At 43.8% G+C, this 25,640-nt stretch overlaps 1 protein-coding gene across 4 annotated transcripts in view; it reads right to left on the bottom strand.

The window, feature by feature from the left end:
* rpap1 (RNA polymerase II associated protein 1) overlaps positions 1–19,342 on the bottom strand; it is a 110,649-nt gene extending 91,307 nt beyond the window's left edge. The window contains exons 1-4 of one of the 4 annotated variants that reach the window (XM_078563091.1): positions 19,263–19,342; positions 12,102–12,301; positions 4,570–4,712; positions 2,880–2,972 (exon numbers count right to left, since the gene is read on the bottom strand). In XM_078563091.1, the coding sequence (XP_078419217.1) occupies positions 2,880–2,972; positions 4,570–4,712; positions 12,102–12,279 (414 nt within the window). In that variant the 5' untranslated portion in view covers positions 12,280–12,301; positions 19,263–19,342. Of the gene's footprint in view, positions 1–2,879; positions 2,973–4,569; positions 4,713–12,101; positions 12,302–12,619; positions 12,721–18,270; positions 18,397–19,262 lie in introns of those variants that run through there. The other 3 variants (XM_078563089.1, XM_078563090.1, XM_078563092.1) reach the window with 3 other exon arrangements.
* Positions 19,343–25,640: the final 6,298 nt, after the last annotated feature.

The following is a 25,640-nucleotide window of genomic DNA, read 5'->3' as shown; positions in this document are numbered from 1 at the left end:
TACATAAGACTCTTATAGCCAACAGACATCAACTTTCATTGCGTCAGTCTAGGCTGCATCAAAACCCAGGCCCAGAGGTGAAAGGTCAATGTAGCACCCAGTCCTACAATATCACAGAATGGTTACAGCACAGGATGCCATTCAGCCTATCATATCTGTGCTGGCCCTTTGATGGAGCAATTCACCGAGTGCCATTCTCCCACCTTTTCCCCATAGCCCTGCAAATTTTTCTTTTTCAGATAATGATCCAATTCCCTTTTGAATGCCTCAATTGAACCTGCCTCCACCACACCCTCAGGCAACACATTCTAGGTCCGAACCACTTGCTGCGTAAAAAAGTTTTTCATGTCACCATTGGTTCTTTTTCCAATTACCTTTAATCTGTACCCTCTGGTTCTCGATCCTTCCACAAATGGGAACACGTTCTCCCTATCTATTCTATTTTTCGATACCTCTATCAAATCTCCTGTCAACCTCCTCTTCTCCAAGTAGGACAGTCCCAACTTCGCGAATGTTTCTACATAACTGAGGTTCCTCATTCCTGGAACTATTCTCGTGAATCTTTTCTGCCCCCACACAGAACTGAATGCAATACTTCATTTGAGGCTGGATCAGTGTTTCAGACATGTTTAATACAACTTCCTTGCTTTTGTACTCCATGGCCCTATTAATCAAAGCCAGGACGCCAAATGCTTTGTTAACCGTGCTCTCAACCTATCTTGCCACCTTCAATGATTTATGCACATATATACCCAGGTCCCTCTGTTCTTGCAACCCCTTCAGAATTGTACCCTTTATTTTATATTGTCTGTCTGAGTTCTTCCTACCAAAATCAATCACTTCACACTTCTCTGCATTAAATTTCATCTGCTATTTATCTGCCCATTCCAACAACCTGTTCATGCCCTTTTGAAGTTCTATACTCTCCTCCTCATGGTTTACAACACTTCCAAGTTTCGTTTCATCTGCAAATTTTGAAATTGTGTCCTGTACACCAATCCTTAATACATATCAGGAAGAACAGGAGCCCTAACTCTGATCCCTGGGGAACTCCACTACAAACCCCCCTTCAGTCCAAGAAAACAGCTGCTCACCAGCTGTTTCCTGTCACTCAGCTAATTTCGTACCCATGTTGCTACTGTCCCTTTTATTCCATGAGCTCTAATTTTGCTCACAAGTCAGTTGTGCAGCGCTTTATCAAAAGCCTTTTGGAAAACCATGTACACCACATCAACAGCATTACGCTCATCAACCCTCTCTGTTATCACATCAAAAGGCTCAAGCAAGTTAGTTAAACACAATTTGCCTTTAACAAATCCATGCTGGCTTTCCTTAATTAACCGACATTTGCCCAAGTGACTATCAATTTTATCCCATGTTACCATTTCTAAAAGCTTCCCCACCACCAAGATTAAATTGATTGGCTTGTATTTGCTGGGCTCACCTTTACACTCTTGTATAAACATGGGTGTAATATTTGCATATTCTGTTTCTGGTGACTCCAATGGGATTACATAGAATGCACAGCACTGAAACTGGTCTTTCTGCGCAAATAGCAGATGCCAATGTATATGCTCCACATCAGCCTATCCCCGTCCCTGATCACCTAACCCTAACAGCAGAACATTCTATTCCTTTAGCCTTTATGTACTTATCCAGCTTCCTCTTATACATCTGTGCTATTCACCTCAACTACTCCATGTAATAGCAAATTCCATATTCCAACTACTCTCTGGATAACAGGGTTTCTCAATTCCCAACTGGATTTATTAGTGACTATCTTATATTTAGGCCCCTTATTTTTGGTCTCCCCCACAGGTTTCTCTATGTCTACCGTCATGAAGCTATTAATGTATATAATATTATTAGAAAATATTTTTCTTTTAAAATAGAGGTTTAGTCTGTGGGTGTGTTTAATTGGATTAAAGCCAGCTAGTCTGGGTGCTTTGATGTGTACTAGTTTTAATATGTAAGAGAGATAGAGTGCATTTGCATTTTTTTGAATAGAGCATTCAAGGAGTGGGGTGAATTCTGGCACCTGGTGAGCAGAGGCCAAGCAATATGTTTATATTGCTTATAAAAGTTGGTACTATGAAAGGAGTTTTATTGTTAGAAGTGGCTGGTGATACAATAAGAACTTACATTCAATGGGATGTGCTAGGTATAACAAGACAACCGTTTTGTGTGTATAGAGCAGGGGCAATGTGAGATCAAAGGCAGCTGTAAGCCTCCAACTGTCTCCACAGGAACCAAAGTGAAAAGAACCTCATTTTGAATTCATAAGGTGAATATGCTTTGCCTGGTGTCCGGTTAAATCTACGGGTTCCTGTTGCCTTAATGGAGATTAGCTTGATCATAGTAATTTGTAGCCATATGTATATATTTAACTTGTGCAAATTAATAAAATGTTTCATTTAGCTTAGTATAAAATCTCTCGAGAACTGATAATATGATTCCTGAATTTAGAGCTGCATTTCAAACATAATACTTAAAATTATAGGTTATGACAGTTGTTTAAAGCTTCCTTCTGGGACTTTTAAAAATAACTCAGCTTTACCAACTGCTCAGTCATAATACTACTCTATCCAACCCTTTCATAGTCTTAAGGACATCCATCAAAAAGCCTGGGTCTTTTCTTTTCTTGAGAAAAGAGCCCCGGCCTGTTTAATCTATCCTGATAGGTATAAACTCTCAGTTCTGGTATCATTCTAGTAAATGTTTTTGCACCTGTCCTGTACTTCCATTGCTTTTTTGTAACATGCATATCAGGAATGCATCTTAGAACCATGTGGTAGCTGATATTAGGTGAAAAACATGAGGCTTTAAGTCCCTGCTTTCAGACAATGCTGAGAAAATCAATATATTTGAAAAAGAAATACCTCGCTCTGTACCTCCGACCTGTGAAAGACCTTTGGGAAGGCTAGCCCTGTTGATACAGGAAGGCATATCGGAGTCGCTCTTGTGTCTCTCTCCTGAAACAAAAATACAAAGCAAAGAAATCGGTAAAATGCCCAACTCTATCTTTTAAAGTTTCCTATGGAAGAATCTTCTAAAGAGGACTCTCCATTCTGTAGAGGAGTGAGAGGAAGTGAGATTGTTCTCCTTAGAGCACAGAAGATTATGAGATTTAATAGAGCTGTTCAAAATTATGAAAGATTTTGCTAAATGAGGAGAAGTCACTGCCACTAGCAGGAGGATCAGTAACCAGACATCTGCTAGTACAGGATTTTTTTTATTCTTTCATGGGATGTGGTTGTCGCTAGCACAGCCAATATTTGTTGCCATCTATAATTTCCCTTGAACTGAGTGGCTTGCAGTTAAAAGTCAACCACATTGCTATGGATCTAGAGTCACATGTAGGCCAGATTAGGTAAAGATGGCAGATTTCCTCCCATAACAGACATTAATGAACCTGATGGATCTTTAGGACAAACAAGTCATGGTCACCATCATGAGACTAGCTTTCAATTCAAGATTATTAACTGAATTTAAATTCCACCAGCTGCCATGGTGGGATTTGAACCCATGTCTCCAGAGCATGAGTCTGGGCCCCTGGATTACTAGTCTGGTGACATTACCACAATGCCAGCGTCTTCCCCTAAATTATAGTCTTAAATGTGTTGCCTTTAAGTTATGTGAATAAACTTTACTTTCTAAAGACTCGGTATTTTAAAGTGCTGTTACTAGTGTAATGTAGGAAACACGGCAGCTAATTTGGACACAAAAAGCTCCCACAAATTAACATTGTGATAACGGCCAGATTGTTCTTACACCCAAACTAAATGACCTCCACCATGTAATGGACAGAAAGGGAAGTTGCCATAATCTGAGCAATCCAATAGAGATAGTTCTTCAGCCACATGATTTCAATTACTCAAAATCTCACAATTACCCTTGCTTCATGTGAAACAGATCTAAATTTCATCGACTGGTTCCATGTGAATAGTTGTGGGAACGCTAGGGTCCTATTCCTTACACCTCTAAGTGCTCTAAAATGGCTGACTCAAAAATTACGGTCTTATTTGACATCCAGCAGCCAATTAGCACACAGCAAGGGCCCCACAAACATCAATGTGGTAATGACCAGATAATCTGTTTAATGATATTGATTGAGTGATAAATATTGACCAGTACACTTAATTACTATTCTTCAAAATAGTGCTATGGAACCTTTTATGTCCACCCGAGAGGACAGACAGGGCCTTAGTTTAACAGCTCATCTGAAAGATCGCACCTCGTACTACTCTGGAGTGTCAGGCTAGTCTCTGTATTCAAGTCTCTGGAGTGGGACTCGAACCCAAAATCTTCTGACTCAGAGGTGGTAGTGCTACCAACTCAGCTGGAGGGAACATAGCCATGCAAAGCCCATGACCGTGGGTGGAACACCAACCTAATGAGCGGAGACAAAATATTTAACAAGATACCAGTGACCGTGTATGATGACCTGAGACAATGAACCAATGACAAGAATAAGGCTTCCAGCTCTTTGCAACCTTTTCAGGCACAAGCCCTACTATTTTCCATGTGAACACCATGGTGTGAGAGACCTTGAATTTGTGCAAAACTTACAATAATCTTTGACAAGACAGCTGTGATGTGTCTATCCTGTAGATCCATCTGCTTCTCACTATCATCTCCTTGGAATCTAACTTTTTCTGCCTTGGATTTTTTGGGTGGAGCTGGCACTAATGTTGGAGGAAGGTCAGGAAGAGCTGAAACAAAATAGACAAGCAGTTGACTTTTGGTCTGCAGCTGCAAGGTCCCACAACAGCATTGTGACAATTATCAGATGATCTGTTTTAGTCATATTGGTTGAGGATTGAGTAGTGCTGGGAGATGAGGGAGAATTCCCCTGCTCTTCTTCTAATAGTGCCACAGAAGCTGTTAGTCAATCCAACAGCGCAGACTCAACTTAATGTCTCATTCAAAAAGCAGCACCCCCTCAGTACTTCACTGAAATGAGACCGCATTAACATAATAGAATGCCCAAAGGTCATCCATTTTGGTTGAAACAAGGACACTTCTAAGTATTTGTAAATGATGAAAAGCTAAGGACAGTGGAGGAAGTTCAAAGAGATTGAGGGGTTCATGTACACAGATCAATAAGGTGCAGTCAGATACAAAAAATAATCAAAAAACCAATGCAATGTTAACCTTTATGACAAGAGGGTAAGAATACATAGAGGGGAGTAAGTTTTGCTACAACTATGCAAAGTCATCATTAGACTACATCTGGAGTACTGCGCACCACGCCCTAGAAAAGATTTACTGGCCTTGAAAGGAGGGCAGCTCAGATTCACCAGAATTTTACCAGAGCTCTAAGGGTTAAATTGTGAGGGGAGATTGGATAAGTTAACTTTGTATTCCATGGAATTTAGAAGACTACAAAGTGATATGATTAAGGCTTATAGGACTTTGAAAGGAATTGATAGGGTAAATAAATAGAAACTAATTCTGCTGATGGAATCGTCTAGCTCAAGGAGGTTAAAAACTTAAAATCAGAGTCAAGCCATTTAGAAGTTAGGAAATATTTCTTCACACAAATTGTGGTACAAGTAAGGAACTCTCTCCCACAAAAAGCGGTAGAAGCTAACTCAATTAATAATTTTATATCTGAGATTGACAAGAGTTTTGCTAGCCAAGGATATTATGAAATATGGAGCCAATATGGGTGAATGGAATTAAAATTCAGATCGGCCATGATCTTAATGAATGGTGAAATAGGCTTGAGGGGTTGAATGGCCTCCTCCAGTTCCTGCGCTCCCAAAATTTGAATGACAGTTAGCAGCAAACAAATCTCTATACTCAGCACCTCCTAGAATGGTGAAATCCTTTTAATTTTCAGAATACAAAACTACCTGGGCAAAATCTGAACATAAATGCAACTCATGGGTACTTTGAATATTCCTTCTGTTGTGATGATACAAGGGTACATCAAGGTAGTATCTTCCCTCTTCCCTGTCACAGATACATGCTGGACCAACCAGCACACAGTTGCCTTGCCACACTGAAGACAATCCTATGAAGAGGTGAGGTGACAGAATCCACGGTTTGCAGGACCAGTGAGGAGCATATGCAAGCTGTTGTACAAATGCACTGACCCTAGTTTCAAAGCTTGTGTTTTTTGAGCCGCACCCTGACTGAAACGGAAACTGAATCATCGGGTTTCTGGGGAAACTGAAACTGGCTGAAACCAGATAAAAGAGACAGAGCCATCGGAACTCATCACCCAGCACTGCAGTGCAGGCAGGCTAAAGAAAAAAAGGCTGGATCCAACAGCTGGAAATAGGCAAATACAACATTGCTACAGCTGTTTCTGTTACTTTAGTAATTGACTGACCAGACTACCATACAGTGCACAGGGTTATCACTGAGGGTTCTGATAAAGGTAATCCTGGTGGATCCAGGCCATCAAAACTGTCATAAGCAGAGCTGAGGAGGTTCTGGAGAAGTACACCATTTGGGTGAAAATTATACCTGCGGAACTTGGGTTGATTGGGAGCTGCTGTTAGATGAGGATCAGTGACTAAACCTTTGATGGAAAGGAGCTGGAATTATACCTAAGGAAGATAAGAGCCTTGAAGGACTTTGTGCCTGAAATTGTTGCCCTATAGGCTGAATGGTCAGCCTAGCAAATCTGAGAGTTCTATCTGCTATTCAATGTGTAATTTATGATATATATTGAACAGGATTTCATTGTTAATTCATGTTTGACTTATGTTGATTATGCTTGATTGTTAAAGTAAAAGTTGTAAAAAGTGAAATCTAGTCCATTGGTATTTTTTGTGGGGGTCGTTTGGTAAATTCAGTTTTTTTGGTTTGTCTGTCTACATGGGGATCATAATGTTGATCTTTGTGTGATAAATTGCGAGGAACAACATCTCTACACATTAACTATAACAAGAATTTGGATTTATAGAGCGCTTTTAATATAGTAAACTGTCCCAAGGCGCTTCACAGGAGCATTACCAAGCAAAAGAACTGACACAGAGCCAAAGGAGAATATATTAGAACAGGTGATCAAAAGCTTACTCAAAGATGTACATCATAAGGAAGGTCTTAATGGAGGAGAGACAGATAGAGAGCCAAAAAAGATTTAGGGAGGTGGGAGGCAGAGAAACATAAGAAGTAGGAGTAAAACATACGACCCCACGAGTCTGTTCCACATTCAATAAGATCAGGGCTGATCTCCTGCCTCAACTCCATTTTCCTGTCCATTCCCCATATCCCTAATTCCCTTAGAAATATATTCAAGGAAGGGACATCTAAAACTCTCAAGGGTGGAGAATTCTAAAATTTCACAACCCTCTGAGTGAAGAAATTTCTCTTCATCTCAGTCCTAAATGATGAACCCCTTATCCCAGGGCACATGTTTTAGATTCCCCAGCTAAGAGAAACAAACTCCCTTTGTCTACCCTGTCAAGCCCCTTTAAAATCTTGTATGTTTCGAATGAGATCACCTCTCATTCAACTAAACTCCTGAGAGTATAAGCTGAATTTACTTAGTGCCTCACCCCTAGAACCAATCTAGTGAACTTTCTCTGTACCACATTCAATGCAAGTATATCCTTCCTTAAATATGGTGACCAAAACTGCGCACAGTATTCCAGATCTGGTCTCACCAAAGCTGTGTACAATTGTAGCAAGGCTTCTTTAGTCTTATACTCCAACTTCCTTGCAATAAAGGCCAACATACCAGTTTCCTTCCTAATTGCTTGCTGTACCTGCGTACTAACCTTGTGTTCCTGTACCAGTACACCCAAAGTCTCTCCAAACATCAACATTTTTCAGTTTTAAGCCTTTTAAAAGAAAAAATTCTGCTTTTCTATTCTTACAGCCAAAATGAATAACCTCACAACTCCCCACATTATACTCTACCTGCCACCTTGTTGACAACTCATTTAATCTGCCTATATCTCTTTACATCCTCTTTGTGTCCTCCTCACAGCTTACTATCCCACCTAGCTTTGCATCATCAGCAAACTTAGATGTGTTGCTCATGGCTTCTTAGTCTAAGTCATTAATATAGATTGTAAATAGCTGAGGCCTCAGCACTGATCCTTGTAGCAGTCCATTAGTTACAGGCTGTCAACATGAAAATGCCCCATTTATCCCGAATCATTGCTTCCTGTCTGGTAACCAATCCTCCAATCATGCTAATATATGACCCCCACCGCCCCCACCCCAATTCTATGAGCCTTTATCTTGCATATTAACCTTTTGTGAGACATCTTATTGAATGCCTTTTGGAAATTCAACATGCTACATCTACTGCTTCTCCTTTATCTACCCTACTAGATTTCCCTTTTATAAAACCATGTTGCCGTTGATGTTTCAAAACAGTGCCTCAAAGTGCACTGTCACAAATGGAAAAATGTCAACACAGCATATCCAGTTCAAAACACCTGGCAGAGGCTGTTCAAATATTGGAACCACCCTACATTTAACGTGTATATACATTTTACTAAAATTTTATGGTGACATTGAATAAGTATATGAGAGAGAGAGGAATAGAACAATACATTGATAGGAACATATGCTCAAGGGATTGAAAAGTCGACTTGGCTTGACTCTCATGGAGGTATGGCTTGCCCAGCATTCATAACAACACAAGTCCTCTATTAAAACTATCAACATTACAGTGGGATGAAGTACATGGGAATCCCAGCCAGGTGTACTGTAAACATAAGGGATAAAAAGAACTAGGAAGAGAAGTGGAGCACTTAGCCAAAACTACAACTTATATGTCCAACACAACTTTCTGTTTTAGGCAAGCTTGATAATGGTTTGAAAGCATCAGCCTTAAATTTGTCCAATGTTGAAAATGTTTTCAGATTGACCCTTGAGTATAGAAGATTGAGAGGTGATCTGATCAAGGTACTCAAAATCAGGGCAGAGGGGTGCACAAGGTGCAAAACACCAGGGCCTAGGCCCTAAGGGGGCTTGGGCTCGAGCAAATACCTCCCATACATCTGATTGACTGCTTCAATACTCGGGCAGCTTCATAATTTCATGAATGCCAGGGACAATGCGGGGATGTTGGATGCAAGTTACCTGTCAATCAAATGGGTTTTCAGGAACTTTGATCCAATCAGATCAAGAAGGGAAGGAATTGACTACAATCACCAGAATTCCACAGGTCTCCATTGCAAAGGCTGGTCAATGTGTGTGGAGATGCGGAGGTCCAGCCAGGACTTCCAGTTAGTGAAGCTCCTAGTATTAGTGTAATTTCTCCCTCATTATGAGCATGCTGATCTGTAAAGTAGGGCAAATAAATATGCCTAAAAAAAAATACAGATTTCAATTGAAGGGAAAGCGAAATAAACATCTCAGTACAACTGTTAACTGTCTGATCTGTTGAGTAATTAATTTAAAAATAGTACATTAGCAGCTCTGTCATGAACTTTCTATCAGCCAGCTCGTAATAAGTAAGTCGAGCTGGACTTTGGAGGATAGCTTTCCGAGCTGGGGTCTATGGACCCTATGAGGGAGGTGAGGGGTCCCAGGGAGTCATCAGATTTCTGTCTGGGATTCAGCTCACTCTGCACTGAAAACACAGGCAGGTAAAGTTTTCAACTTGACGTCCAGGCATAACACTGGTGATGTGGACTGGCAAATAAAAATGAGTGATTTCCATAACCGCCAACCAATCTAATGGGAGTCTTACACCAGGCAGCAGATTGAAAATCTAGAAGTTCACACACATTTCGGTTGCTCACTGCTGATAAAAAGCAGGTTTTCTGCACTGGCAGCAATGTTTTCTTGGGGCAGCTAATCAGGAGGGAGGGCAGGAACCCCTGTGAGAATGTCAATATTTGCAGTATCCAGCCTGTACAGGAAACTTTGAAAGCTGCTGCAGTTATTCCGGTGTCTCAACATCCATCCTGTAGCACTAAAATAGCATTTTCTGGGATTGGGTGGCTTAATGAAAGTATAAGGCTAGTTAGAAGTCCCAGTCCCCAAAGCTTATAATGGTGCTGTTCCAGGTACTTTCTGGTTTTCAATGCCACAGAAAGTCCTTGCACATATTTATTCAACTGGGCAGGGTCTCTATCAAACAAAAAGATTTGAGTTTTCAAAAGTGTGTCGCTCATGTTTTTATAACAATCATTTTTTCATCAAATAGGGAAGTACTTTCTATAAAAAGTACCTTCTTCAAACACTACTTCCCCTTTAAGCAAAATGGATTAATAGCATGTGGATTCTAATAATAGTTTCTCATATTCATGACTGGGATAGACAGATTTTTGGTGTCTCAGGGAATCAAGGGATTTGGGGAGCGGGCAGTGGAGTTGAACACCAAAATCAGCAATGATTGTATTGAGTGGCAGTGCAGGTTCAAAGGATCATTCGGTCTATTCCTGCTCCTATCTCTTGTGTTCTTGTGTTATGAGATCGAGAGGTAATGTGAAGGATTTAAACAGGGATGTTGGGATTATTTTAACACTGACACTGATTTGTGGGAAGGTTTAATGAATTTTCTCACACACACATATAACAACATTAAATACAGACATGGTAAATGATGAAAAATCATTGTAAAGATGTACTTGATAAAAGGTTTAATGATGAAGCCCATTGCATTTTGGTAAGAAAACGAGAAACATACTATATTCATGGTTCTTTAACTAAAACAATGAGTTTAATCTAAAACTAAAGCAAAATACTGCGGATTCTGGAAATCTGAAATAAAACAGAAAGTGCTGGAAAAACTCAGCAGGTCTGGTAGCATCTGAGATTAATGATTCAAGTCCAATATGACTCTTCTTCAGAACTGAAAAAAGTGAATTTAATCTATTGTCTCTGAATTAACATAAATTACACTGCAGGACTATGCAAGTCTCAAATTTGACAGAGCTCTCCAAACTAAATTAAATGGTTGTAAATTAATCAACATCTCTGTATTGCAGTCTGTTGGAAATAAAGACTTCAACAGAGTTCACATAGCAGGCAAAAAGTACAGTTAAGAATCTGCACGGCAACTTTATGTATTGGAATTCAGTCAGTGTAACCTGCAAAATAATAAATGCAGGAGGAGGGCCTCAAGGAGGTGGAGTTGCCAGTATATTTCACCTCAGAATATAATGTCTGTAACGAAACATAGACAACATCTGCTACATTAGAATGCTAGAAATAACATGCAAAAATGCACATCCCTGAGCTTGTCAAAATGGGCTTAACATAAAAAGCAATTGTCTTTTAGATATATTAGCTTCAGGTTGAGATGTCAAACATAAATTGAAGTCAATTCAAAAAAGTATTATGCATGATGGAGGGGGAGGGTTAAGGGAAATGGGAAAGGGGAACGCATGTTTGTATGAGGGGCCCGGAAACAAGAGAAGTGCCAGGATCCATGATTTCTCTCTTGGACCCTGCTTAAAATGTTAAAATTATTTCGATAGAGAGGAACTATTTCCTCTGGTTGAGGAATCAAGAACAAGGGAAGATAATTTTAAAACTAGAGTTAGGCCATTCAGGAGAAAAGCCAGGAAATATTTTTTCACACAAGGGGTTGGGGAAATCTGGAATACTCTCCCCCAAAAGGCTGTGGATGCTGGGGTACAATTGGAGCTTTCAAGACTGGATTGAAAGATGAGTTCTGAAGGAGTCATGTTGGAAACTCTGTTTCTCTGTCCACAGATGCTGCCAGACCTGTTCAGATTTTCCAGCACTCTGTTTTTATTTCAGATCTCCAGCATCTGCAGTATTTTGCTTTATTTATATTGATAGATTTCTGGGTAAAGATATCAAGGAACATGGAGAAATAGCAGAAATATTGAGACTGCTTTATTTATATTGATAGATTTCTGGGTAAAGATATCAAGGAACATGGAGAAATAGCAGAAATATTGAGATTGAGTTGCTAATCAGCCATGATCTGATTGAATGGTAGAATAGATTTGAGGGCTGAATGACCTAACCACATTCTTATCCATAATTCTTAATATGTCAGTTAGTAACCAATTAAAACTATCCCAATATTCCATGTTTCTACCAGTAAAAAGCCTGATTTAAATTCCTGCTCAACCCTCAACCTCCTTGCATCAGCTCCAGCACCTGGCTCCTTAAGTAAGGCTACAGGACAAAAATTTGATTCAAACCTTCCAAAGTGACCGTGTCCCGTGGGCCTGCATTGACCTGGCCTCCATCAGTATTTTCCGATTCTACTTTCCTCTTGTTTACGACCTTGGCAGCTGGAGATGTTCCTGCTGCTAGGAACTGCTGCTGGAACAGGAGGAGATCGTCCTCAGATTCTCCAGGCTTCGGCCTACCCAGCATCTTTCTTGCTTGGAATGGCTTCCTGTAAATGGGACAGTGGTACAGTCAGCCTCACTGCGCTGGAAGGCACATAACTGAGATAAAACCATCTCAAACAACCCACTTCCCCTGCTTGCTGTCATCGTAGATTAGGAGCATTCAGCGCAGGAGGCCATTTGGCCCACCGTGCCTATGCCAGCTAATTGAAAGAGCTATCCAATTAGTCCTACACCCTGCTCTTTCCCCATAGCTCTGCAAACTTTTCCTTTCCTAGATTTATCCAATTCCCTTTCAAAATTTACTGCTGAATCCGCTTCAACTGCCCTTTCAGACAAATGCATTCCAGGCCAAAGCAACTCACCGCATAAAACAAAGTTATCATCTTCCTGGTTCTTTTGACAATTACCATAAATCTGTGGCCTCTGGTCATTGATACTGCCACTAAGGGAAAGCTTTCCCCTATCTACTCCAGCAAAACAGCTCAATTTTGAACACTTTCATTAAATTTCCATGAACCTTCTCTGCTCTATGGCAAACAACCCCGGCTTCTCGAATCTCTCAGGCCTGGTATTATTTTAGTGAATCTCCTCTACACCATTTCCAAAGCCTAAAGTGGAGTGCCTGGAATTGGACACTATATTCCAGCTGGGGCCAAACCAATAGCAACCCACCTTTCCACGCTTATCACAGAGAAAGATGCTGAGCAGTTACTGATTTCCAACTGTAGAAGCCCTTGACTCGGGTCCATTGGTAGTACCAGACCTAAGGCTGCTGGCCACTTGTGAACCCAAGCAGTGAGTGGGCAACAGATCTTTCAACTGCAAGAGGTTTCATTGTCAAACCCCATCCCATCTTAATCTGTTGTCCACCAACGAACATTTTCCAGCAAGGGATGGTGCCTTGGATTGAGGTTGGGCAAGTGGGAGGAAAAAGAAAACTCTGGTTGGTTTCCCATTTCACCTTTGGTGACCTGGGACCAAGGTCAAAAGCAGCCTTAAATCAGAAGACACGGCAAGAGACCATGAATCAGGCCTTCCAGTATGTATGGCTCAATGGTTTTTACCACTAAGCTACTGAAATGCAAAATTCATTCCAAAAAGAAAGGCTTGCATTTCTATAGTGCCTGTCATGAGCACTGGACATTCCAAAGCATGTTAGAATCAATGAAGTACTTCAAGAACTGCAGTCACAGCTATAATGTAGGAAACACAGCAGCAAAATTTGTTCCACAAACAGCAATGTGATAATGGCCAATCTGTTTTAGTGATGTTGGTTGAGGGATAAGTATTTGCTAGGAGACTCTCCTGCTCTTCATCAAAATAGGATGCCCAGAGCGTGCAGAGCCTTGGTTTAACATCTCATCTGAAAGATGGTACCTCCGACAGTGTAGCACTTTCCCAGTATTGCACTGCAGTGTCAGTCTGGATTATGGGCTCAGATCTCTGTACCCTTGGCCTTCTTGACTCCGAGTTGAGTGCTAACACAGAGCCACAGCTGACGGATTGTTCTTTTCAACTGTTATAGAGTGCTGATTGTCATAAAGGAACATAAAGGCAGATGGTCCTCCCTCATATTACCTCGTCTAATGCTGAAAATTTACAGGATAATGGCAATCTGGGAGCAGCCATTTCATTTAGAATTTACTGCATTTTAAATCCAATGGCCCATTCCACTGACATCACAAAGGCTGATGGCCCACTATGGAATTGACACCTGATAGAAATGCTGGGCTAAAAAGGAGCATTATCCCACAGCTACGCCCACCCACCCATCCAGAGACCAGCCTTCAGCCCTAACCCATGTCCAGGTCTGCCAGCCTTCGCCAAGGCCCTAACTGGACAGGAGTTGATCTTCCAGCATGGAGGTTGAAAACCTGCCTAAAAGGGGCAGCCACAAAATCAAACCACCCAGTTCAAAAATGAGATGTATGGTTGCCCGGCCAAAGTGCTCAGGAATCAACTTAGCAACCCAATGTGGCAAATCGGCACCAAGTGCAATCGCACATCATTCAATTAAGGATATAGAGCAGTCCATAAGTACATGCTTCTACCTAACCCATTCCAGGCCTTTTATTCTGCTTACATTCACATGAGAAAAAGGTTTTTTTTGACAAATAATTGGATAACATGAGCAAAGCTATAAAAGTGACAAAATATGAAGGGGAGTTTCAAAGGAGGGAAAAGACACAATTAGAGGAAGCATTACGTCCCTGTCTCCTTTAGGCTCTCTCTCCTGATCCTGGCCCATCCATTGTGCTTTGCTCAGATTTAAATGTGTCTGTTGCACCTTCTGTTAGTATGCATCCCTCCAACAGGTGTGCCCAACAGGTCGCTGTGATGTGGCTTGTGTGGGTGAAGACAGTTAGCATGCTTTCCACTTTTTTTGAGCTAATTTGTTTCTGATTTTCAGCCCACACCGCTGGCTAGCAGCAATAAGGAAAAGAAAGCCAACTGTGTAAGTCTCCCCTTCACAGTACACAGACTCTCCATCGACAAGCTGTGCCTCCTCATGGCAACACATGGAAACTGGGTCCCTCATTGCCCCAGGCTGAAGCTTCAGAGGAACTCAGAGAAAGTTTGGCCCCTAGACATGCAGCGTGCAGGCCCACACGCAATGTGGACATGCTCTGGCACTCATGAACCAAACGCCCAGCTTTGGGAAAATAGCTCTACATCCTTATGGCAGGAGAGTGGGAGGCTAAGGGAGTAAACCCTGACAAAAAATCTGGAGTGTAGCCCAAAGACGGACTGATGTCTAAATATGACATCTTTCAGGCAACTCCTGCAGCCAAGCTGGTGTCAAATATAGTATCTTGCATTCCTTTGGGCTCAACCTGGGAGGTTGAGAGGGAGACACTGACATTTAGGCAGCCCAGGATCTCCATACGTTTTTCACAGGCTTGCATCCTAGAGAGAACGTTCCAGTTTTGTTGCAGAGCATTAACACAACAAAGGAGGCAGAAGTTACGAGTGATAAGCACAACTTGATTGGCATAGGGGATGGATGCTACGGGCTGTCTCTGGCAGTGGGGCGGGGGTGGTCCATCGTGTCTCACTGGTCAGCCACAGCCCATCTCAAGTCGGGCAACCCCCATCTAATAAGGCGCTGGCCAGCTGCCGTCCATCTGCCTCAATGGGTTTGCAGCTTAGAGTCTCTGCTCAACAAGTGGATGGAATCTATCGCACCAGGCAAACAAACGAAACAAACAAAAAGAAAGATGTTAATTCTTCGATTGGCAAGCTGGAATGTCAGGACCAAGTACAGGGACTGACAAACGACTTGCGGCTAGTCAAAAATACGCACAAGACAGCCATGATAGACATGCAACTTGATAGGCTGAGCACTGATGTGGCTTCCCTGCAAGAGACCAGATCACTGAAAAGAAAACATTACACGTTCATCTGGTGGGGGAAGAGTTCAGAGGAAACACGTGAGCAAGGAATAGGCTTCACTGTCAGGAACTCGATAATCTCGATGATAAAACCCTCACAAATGATTCAGAACGTGTTCTTTCCATCCAGCCCTCGACTCAAACAGGGCCAGTTAACCTCATGAGTATCTATGCTCCAACGCAGCACTCCACTACATAGGTGAAAGATCAGTTCTGTGAGGAGCTTGACACGGCTATCAGCAGAATCCCGAAATCAGAACACCTTCACCAACTTGGGGGTTTTCAACGCAAAAGTGGACGCGGACCATGAGACCTCCTATCTGGGACATCGTGGCCTGGGAAAGTTAAATAAGAATGGACTGAGACTATTTGAGCTTTGCTGCTACCACAAGCTTTGTGTACTGACACCTTCTATCAGAACAAACCATGCCACAAGGTGTCCTGGAGACATCTGATCATCAGCACATGCAACTCTCTGAACAGCATTCTCAACACACAAAGCTACCACAGCGCTGGCTGTGATACAGATCACTCCCTGGTGTGCACTAGGGCGAGGGTGAAACAGAGTCTTTTCATTCAAAGCTGAAATGTCGCCCTCGTATCAAAATCAGCCATACTGCCTGCCCAGATAAAAACCAACATTTCCTCAACTCAATTCAACAGGCACTCTCTGGCATTCCCACACAGAGCGCAGAAGCAAAATGGAACCTACTTCAAGACACCATGGAAAATACCGCTTTCTCAACATATGGGAAGCAACGGCAGAAAAATGCTGGCCGGTTCAAGGCTAACATCGCTGTGATGGAATCCGTCATTGAAGCTAAGCAGCCCACTCTCATTAACTACAAGAAAGATCCGCACGAGAAGACTCTGAATGCTCTAAGAGCTACTCAAAGTAAACTTCAACAGACCATTAGGTGATACGCCAATGACTACCGGTTACAATTTTACCAGAATATCCAGATGTCCTTCGACACCAGGAATGATAGGGGCATGTCCGAAGCAATCAAAAAGGCAACAGAAGCATCAGCAAACAAAACAGTTCCACTGAAAACAAAACTTGCCATGGGCAAATCTCCAGGTGCTGATGCTGTACTGCCTGAACTCGTCAAGCATGGGAAACCGGCACTCCACAGCTCCCACATAAACCTCTCTGTCTCTGCTGGAGGAAGGGGCAATGCTCCAGGATATGCGTGTTGCAAGGATTATGACCCTGTACAAGAACAACAGCGGCTGCAATGACTGCAACAACTATCGAAGCATTTCCCTGTTGAGCATCGCGGGAAAAGTATTTGTCCGTGTTGCCCTGGTCAGACTGCAGATCTTGGCTGGACACATCTATCCCGAATCCCAGTGTGGTTTTAGAACTGGAAGATCTACAATTGACATGATCTGCTCGGTTTAGCAGCTGCAAGAGAAACTCCGTGAGCAAAGGAGACCACTATATATTGTCTTCATCAATCTCACCAAGGCATTCGACAATGTGAGTAGAGGCTGTCATTTAAACTGCTGGAGAAAACTGGCTGCCTGCTGAAGCTGCTCAATGCAATCTCCTTTTTCCATGACAACATGATGGGTAAGGTCGGCGATGATGGAGCAATATTGGAACGCTTTAATCTGCAGTGGGGCCAAACAGAGTTGTGTTCTGGCAACAATACTGAAATATTCTCGTTGTTGCTGTCATTGCCTTAAAGTCATTTATTGAAAGTGTCTACTTATAAACCAGAACTGATGGAAAGTTATTCAGCCTTGCTTGCCTGAGATCCAAGACAAAGGTGCACCAAGTCCTCATCAGAAATTTTCTCTACACCGATGATGTCACACTCACATTCCATACTGAGGAACACCTTCAGCAGCAAATGGACAGACTCTCCCATGAGTTTGATGTGATCAAGCATCAGGAAGACAAAGGTCCAGGGTGTTGCCATACCACCATCTATCAGCATGGACTGTGTGACGCTCGAAGTTGCTGATAGCCTCACATCTCACAGGCTCCACAGTCACCCCCCATCTGTCACTTGATGCTGAAGTCAACACATGCATTGCAAAAGCTGAAGCTGTTACATCCAAGCTGAGTAAGAGTGTGGAACAAGAGCAACCTGACTGAGAACACCAACCTGGGAGTCTACCAAGCCTGCATCCTCTGTGAACCCTCTGCAGCGGTGAGACCTGAACATCTGCTAGGCAGGAGAAAAGGCTGAACAGTTTCCACATTCATTGTCTCAGACTCATCCTCAGCATCTCTTGGCAGGTCAAGGTCACCAACTCGGAGGTCCCGCAGCAGCTAATTCCATCAATGTGCACACATTGCTAAGCCAATGATATCTGCACTGGCTCAGCCACATTCATCGGATGGATGACGGCCGTATACCCAAGACCTTCTGTACGATGAACTGGCCACCAGATCACAACCTCCTGGGCATCCATACCTCTGCTCCAAGGGCACTTGCAGTGAGATTTGAAGATGGCAGACATTAACAGTGACAACTGAGACAGTTGCTGATGGCCATGAACTCTAGAGCTGACTGTTTGGAAGGGCAGTGGAAGAGGCGAGCAGAAACAAAATGCTCAGCTGTCCAAGAAAAGGGCCCAGAGAAAACAGAGGCCAGCGAATCACGCACCTTCTCAGCCCACTGTCTTCCCCTGCAACAAATCCATCAAAGACTGCCATGCCAGAGTGGGGGTCCTGAGCCACACTAGCCAAAGGTTAACGCAGTTGACCACCCTCACACAAACCATTGTCTTACAGGACAGAAGGTTAGCCCTCTGCTCCCACACTCTCCCCGGGGTTTCTCACCTCCCCCCAACCTCTCCTCACCCCTCCCCCCAACCTCTCCTCACCCCTCCCCCCCACTCTCCTCACCCCTCCCCCCCACTCTCCTCACCCCTCCCCCCCACTCTCCTCACCCCTCCCCCCCACTCTCCTCACCCCTCCCCCCCACTCTCTTCACCCCTCCCCCCACTCTCCTCACCCCTCCCCCCCACTCTCCTCACCCCTCCCCCCACTCTCCTCACCCCTCCCCCCCACTCTCCTCACCCCTCCCCCCACTCTCCTCACCCCCCCCCCACTCTCCTCACCCCTCCCCCCACTCTCCTCACCCCCCCCCCAACTCTCCTCACCCCCCCACTCTCCTCACCCCTCCCCCCCACTCTCCTCACCCCTCCCCCCCACTCTCCTCACCCCTCCCCCCACTCTCCTCACCCCTCCCCCCCACTCTCCTCACCCCTCCCCCCACTCTCCTCACCCCCCCCACTCTCCTCACCCCTCCCCCCACTCTCCTCACCCCTCCCCCCACTCTCCTCACCCCTCCCCCCACTCTCCTCACCACCCCCCCAACTCTCCTCACCCCCCCACTCTCCTCACCCCTCTCCCCACTCTCCTCATCCCCTCTCACTCCCCCACCCCGACTCTTCCCTCTCCACCCACACGGTCCCCCTGCCACCCCCGCCCCTTCTCCCCTTCCCCACGCGCGTTTCCAGGGGCTTCTCTCTACCCCAGCCCCCACTTCCAGGGGTTTCTCTCATTGTGTCCCCCCCACCCCCATATCCCATCCTGGACTTTCTCTCCACCCACACTCTCCCCGGGGTTTCTCTCTCCCGGACCCTCACTTACTCTCTGGCTCCAAATCCTCCACCTGCAATTCACACCAAGAGCCACTTCCGCCCCGCTTGGCGTCACGCGAATGAAGTTCCCCTCGGCTTCCGGTCCATGCCGCGAATAGACCCTATTCTCAGCTGTGCCGCAGTAAATCCGTCCCCACAACTTCCGTCCGCCAGCAGCTCCCGTTTGGCACAAGCAAATTGGACTGGTTCCACCGACCAGAAAGACACAGGGAGGCGATGTGGGCGGGGTAACCCTCCGATTCTAATGCTGCTTTGCAAAATAGGGAAATTCTTCTAAAACTAGAAATAACCTCGACACCTCAAGCTACCCCTTAATAAGACACAAAGTGAACAGAGGCTCCGGAGGAGTAACTCTCCCACATTAAACTGAACAGTGCACATCAAAAATCCGGGTGCATATAACCAACTTTCTCTTCTTAGGCCGGTCTCCTCGTCGGAAGCTCAAAGTTTGAAGGAATATCGCATTGGGGCCCAGTTCTGTTTCCAACATTACAACAGTGACTGCCCTTCCAGCAGCACCTAACAGGCAGTTGAAGCGCTTTGAGAGATCGGGAAAGTCGTGATAAGCGCCAAATCAATGCAAATGATTTATTTTTTTCCGCTTTGGAAATTTCAGGAGGGCTCGCCCCGTGGGAGCCCCTCGATCCTCCCATCTGGAAAGCTCGGATCAGTCGGCTGTTTCCATCACAATGACATCAGCGGCTGGCAGTGTTTTCCAAAGTAAATCTTGCTTATTGCAATGTGAATTGGGAGAAAGTTGTGACGGGTAAACGTTGAGGAAGGGGGTTTACCTCGGTTTTCTGACCAGCACTTAGCCCTCAACCAACACCACCAGAAAACAGATTTACTGGCCACTTAAATCAGCACTCGTTTATGGGATAAAAGCAAAATATTGCGGATGCTGAAATTCTGAAATAAAAACAGGAAAGGCTGGGAAACACCCAGCAGGTCTGACGGCATCTGTGGAGAGAGAAGCAGAGTTAACGTTTCGAGTCCGTATGACTCTTCCCTCAGTGAACTCTGTTTCTCTCTCCACAGATGCCGTCAGACCTGTTGAGTCTTCCCAGTCTTTTCTGTTTTAACTTGTTTATGGAATCCTGTTGTGCGCAAATAAACCGCGACGTTTGCCACCCTAGACAGTGACTGCATTCCAAAACAATTCATTGGCTGTGAACCGTTTTGGGGGTATCCTGAGGATGTGAAAAACGCTATATTAATGAAAGATCTGTTCCCTTTGCTTCCTTAACAATTAAGGAATAGCAAACAATACAGCAGCTAGAATTGAAGGGCTTTCAAATGAAAGTGCGGGGTTTTGGAAAGTGGTGCTGCTCTTCCGCAGTGATGTTATTTAAAAAAAAACTCTGGGAAATTCCTCTCCGGAGTCGAAAAACAATTAAACAAGTTCCAGACGATCACGGTGAACAGGCGACACATCAGTCAATATTCAACCAGTGTCCTATGCAGTACTTAGTTATATCGAAACGCATTAAGCGTGTTTCCAGCCAATCCACATTCACTGCAAGAGCCAGGATCTTGTTTCATAACAAAAACAAAAATTGCTGGAAAAACCCGGTAGGTCTGACAGCATCCGTGGAGAGAAAGACAGAGTTAACGTTTCGAGTCTGTATGACTCTCCTTCAGATTTCCAGCATTGCGGTATTTTGCTTTTATCTTGTTCCAAACGTCACTGGCTCTGCATGAAGATAAATCCAATCTGACCTTTAGACTGGCTCTCTGCTGACATAACGAAAGCACTGGAATTTATACAGCATCTTTCATGACCTTAGACATCCCAAAGAGATATAGCCAATAAAGTACTTATGTAATGTAATCACTGCTGTAAGAAACACAGCAACTCATATTTGTGCGCAGTAAGGTCCCTCAAATGGCAATGAGAAAGTGACCAGATCACTTTGTTTAAGTGAAATACTGGCCAGGAACACGTGGAGAATTAACCCTGCTCTTCTTCAAATAGCAGCAAAGGATCCATAGCAAGGTAACCTGGCCCACGCAGGCCAGGGGAATTAGCAATAGGAGTGCTACGAGTGCTCCAACCCTGTTTCTTCGCTTTCATCACTAACTTTCGCTTCCGCTGGACGCAAGACATCCCTGCTCCCACTGCTCTACACCCAAATCAGCAACATGGTTGAATCGAGAGCAGAAGTTGAGCTCTCGGCAGTTTCCTTGTGCGTCTGGAGAGTCGGAACACGATCATCCATTATATAAAAAAAAATTTCTTTAAGTTAAGCTTTTTCATGAATGTATTTATAGGCTTGATGCCTGTGGAAGAAAAGGTCAGTGTGCTAGGATTTTCAAGCATTCCATGTGCTTAAATCCTGCATTACACTGGGATGAGGGGCTTCAGTTACCTGGATAGATTGGAGAAGCTGGGGTTGTTCTCCCCAGAGAGGAGAAAGTTGAGGGGAGGTTTGATAGAAGTGTTTAAAATCATGAGGGGTTTGGACAGAGTGGATCGAGTGAAACTGTTCCCATTGGCAGAAGGGCCAAGAACCAGAGGACAATGTAAAATCATAAAACTATAGGGGAGGCAATGGCGTGGTGGCATTGTCACTGGACCAGAAACCCAGGGTAATGCTCAGGGGACCCAGGTTTGAATCCTGCCACAGCAGATGGTAGAATTTGAATTTAATAAAAATCTGGAATTAAAATGATGACTATGAAACCATTGTTGACTGTTGTAAAAAAAAATCCATCTGATTCACTAATATCCTTTAGGGAAGGGAATCTGCTGTCCTTGCCCAGTTTGGCCTACATGTGACTCCAGACCTACAGCAACGTGGTTGACTCTTAATGGGTAATAAATATTGGCCTGGCTAGTGACACCCGCATCCAATGAATAAAAAACAAACTCTTGGAAAATCTCAGCAGGTCAGGCAGCATCAGAACTTTTTGATGCAAAGTCACTCAACACAAATGCTGCCTGACCTGCTGAGATTTTTCTTTGCTTCTATTTCAGATTTCCAGCATCCTAGAAAACTGTGTTTTGTTTTTGTATTAGTGGACAATTTAAAGTGACTGGCAAAAGAACCAATGGCAACATGAGGAAAAACTTTGTTACGCAGAAAGTGTTTAGGATCTGGAATGCACTGCCTGAAGGTGGTGGAAGTAGATTCAATCAGGGCTTTCAAAAGAGAATTAGACAAGCAGAAAAAGAGAAAACAAAATTGTAAGGCTATGGGGAAATGGGAAGGGGAGAGGGACTAGCTGAGTTCCTCTTGCAGAGAGCTGGCATGGACATGATGGGCTAAATGGCCTCCTTCTGTGCTGTGATCATTCTATGATTCTAATTGACATAATTTAAGTTTAGGCCTCTTGATCCTCACTGACCCATCGAACTCAAATAACTTATGTTGGATGGGCCAAATCTGATCCTTTCATTATCTTAATGGCATAAATCAAGCCACCTCAAAGTCAAGAAAAGCAAAATACTGCAGACGCTAGAAATCTGAAATAAAAAACAGAAAATGCTAGAAATACTTCACAGGTCAGGCAGTAACTGTGCAGAGAGAAACCGAATGATCATTTCAGGCCGACTGCCTTTCATTAATTCCGTCCTTCTGGCATTTTCTGCTTTTACTCCTCGATGTTCACACTTATCCAGAGTTAAAGACCACAGCTCTCGAAGCCTGTTGTATTCATACATTGTGAGTAGATTATAATTCTAGTGCCTCCCTCTGAGCCTTTTCCAGGATCTGTCTTTTATCCACCATCTGCAGAGTTTAAAACTAGACAGTGTTCCAGATGTGGGCTAACCAAGATCTTTTAGAAAGGGAGTATGGAACTTTGTGTTTTTATTTAATCATTAATATATCCTTACACTTCACTTGTTTTTGCAATAGCCTTCCAGCACTGGTCTTAGGCTTACAGAGATTCAGGTACTATAACAGATTGTTCTTTCCATTCAGCAAGCTGGAGCTTGAAACCACAAACATTTGGATTGTTCCCCAATAACTATATCCATAGCATCAGTAAAGATTCTATAGCATTCTATACCTTTCCTTGACATTCACTGGCATTACCATCACTGAATTCCCCTATCATCAACATCCTGGGGGTTATCATGGACCAGAAACTTATCTTAACAGCCATATAAAGCTGTGGCTTCAGAACCAGGTCAGACGCTAAGTATTCTGCAGCAAGTAACTCACTTCCTGACTCCCCAAAGCCTGTCCACCAACTACAATGCACAAGTCAGGAGTGTGATGGGAATACTCTCCACATGCCTGGATGAGTGTAGCTCCAACAATACTCAAGAAGCTCGAAACCATCCAGGGCAAAGCAGTCTGCTTGATTGACACTCCATCCACAACTTTAAACATTCACTCCCTCCACCAGTGACACACAGTGGCAGCAGTGTGTACCATCTTCAAGATGCACTGCAGCAACTCACCAAGGTTGCTTCAACAGCACCTTTCAAACCCAGGACCTCTACCACCTAGAAGGACATGGGCATCAGTTGCACGGTAACATCATCACCTACATGATCCCTCCAAGTCACATACCATCCTGACTTGGAAATTTATCACTGACCCTTCATCATTGGTGAGCCAAAATCCCAGAACTCCCTCCTGAACAGCACTGTGGATGTACCTGCAACATATAGACTGCAGTGGCTCAAGAATGCAGTTCACCTCCACCTTCTCAACGGTAATTGGGAGCAAGCAATAAATGCTGGGCTTCCCTGCGATGCCCACATCCTGTGAACAATCAAGAAAAGCAACTATGACTAGAAACAGCCAGTCCAAGTGGGAATGATTTACTAACTGGTCTTCAACACTGATCCATGTGGGAATCAATGAATAACTGGACACTAACACCAATCCATATAGGAACTAACTAGCAACTTAACCCTAACCCTGACAAATGTGTGAGTAAGCAAGTAGCTGATCACTAACACCAATCCAGGTGGGTCTCTTCTCGTAATTGATCTGCATGCAAATCCACAACCTTATATCCAACGATGCAACCAGCTCCTTACCCAACCCAAACACTATCCACTATTCTCACAAGATTCTACCTTAATAATTAACATTTTATGTGGCGCCTTAAAATTCTTTTTGAAAATCAAGGGGTATGATCTCACTTCGTCTGTCTAATGTACATCCACCAACTGAGTAACTTCACCGAAAAGTTTTAAATGATTGGTAGAACACAAACTTTTCTAGAAGCCATTTTAAGACTTTGTCATAGCCACTTCAATGTCCAGATGGTTAACCTCTATACCTCTAACGATTTTTTCCATTTTTACATGTTAGCTCCACAAGAACTCTCCCCCAGTCCATGGAACCATTCCCAACCCTTAGTGAGCTGCAAGATATAGGCAGAGGCTACAGATTCTACTGCTGCTGGGAACAGTGTGACAACTATTACTGCAATTTGTAAATGCTGCTTACAGCAGTGTTGCTGAGATCAGAACAAATGCAGATTACTGCAGTGCTGCTGCGATCAGTGAGAGTGCAGATTACTGCAGTGCTGCTGCAATCAGTGAGAGTGCAGATTACTGCAGTGCTGCTGCAATCAGTGAGAGTGCAGATTACTGCAGTGCTGCTGTGATCAGGGTGAGTACAGATTACTTCAGTGCTGCTGTGATTAGCGTGAGTGCAGATTACTGCAGTGCTGCTGTGATCAGTGAGAGTGCAGATTATTGCAGTGCTGCTGTAATCAGCGTGAGTGCAGATTAATGCAGTGCTGCTGTGATCAGTGAGAGTGCAGATTACTGCAGTGCTGCTTCGATCAATGAGAGTGCAGATTATTGCAATGCTGCTGTGATCAGCGTGAGTACAGATTACTGCAGTGCTGCTTCGATCAGTGTGAGTACAGATTACTGCAGTGCTGCTGTGATCAGTGCGAGTACAGATTACTGCAGTGCTGCTGTGATCAGCGTGAGTACAGATTACTGCAGTGCTGCTGTGATCAGCGTGAGTGCAGATTACTGCAGTGCTGCTGTGATCAGTGTGAGTGCAGAATACTGCAGTGCTGCTGCGATCAGTGAGAGTGCAGATTACTGCAGTACTGCTGTGATCAGCGTGAGTGCAGATTACTGCAGTGCTGCTGTGATCAGCGTGAGTGCAGATTACTGCAGTGCTGCTGCGATCAGTGAGAGTGCAGATTACTGCAGTGCTGCTGCGATCAGTGAGAGTGCAGATTACTGCATTGCTGCTGTGATCAGTGAGAGTGCAGATTACTGCAGTGCTGCTGTGATCAGTGAGAGTGCAGATTACTGCAGTGCTGCTGCGATCAGTGTGAGTACAGATTACTGCAGTGCTGCTGTGATCAGTGAGAGTGCAGATTACTGCAGTGCTGCTGCGATCAGCGTGAGTGCAGATTACTGCAGTGCTGCTGCGAT

This window comes from Cetorhinus maximus, chromosome 18 (genome assembly GCF_964194155.1).
Source record: "Cetorhinus maximus chromosome 18, sCetMax3.hap1.1, whole genome shotgun sequence".
NCBI classification, from domain to species: domain Eukaryota; kingdom Metazoa; phylum Chordata; class Chondrichthyes; order Lamniformes; family Cetorhinidae; genus Cetorhinus; species Cetorhinus maximus.
The sequence above is the reverse complement of the archived record's forward strand: the minus strand, read 5'-3'. Positions and strand labels throughout refer to the sequence as shown.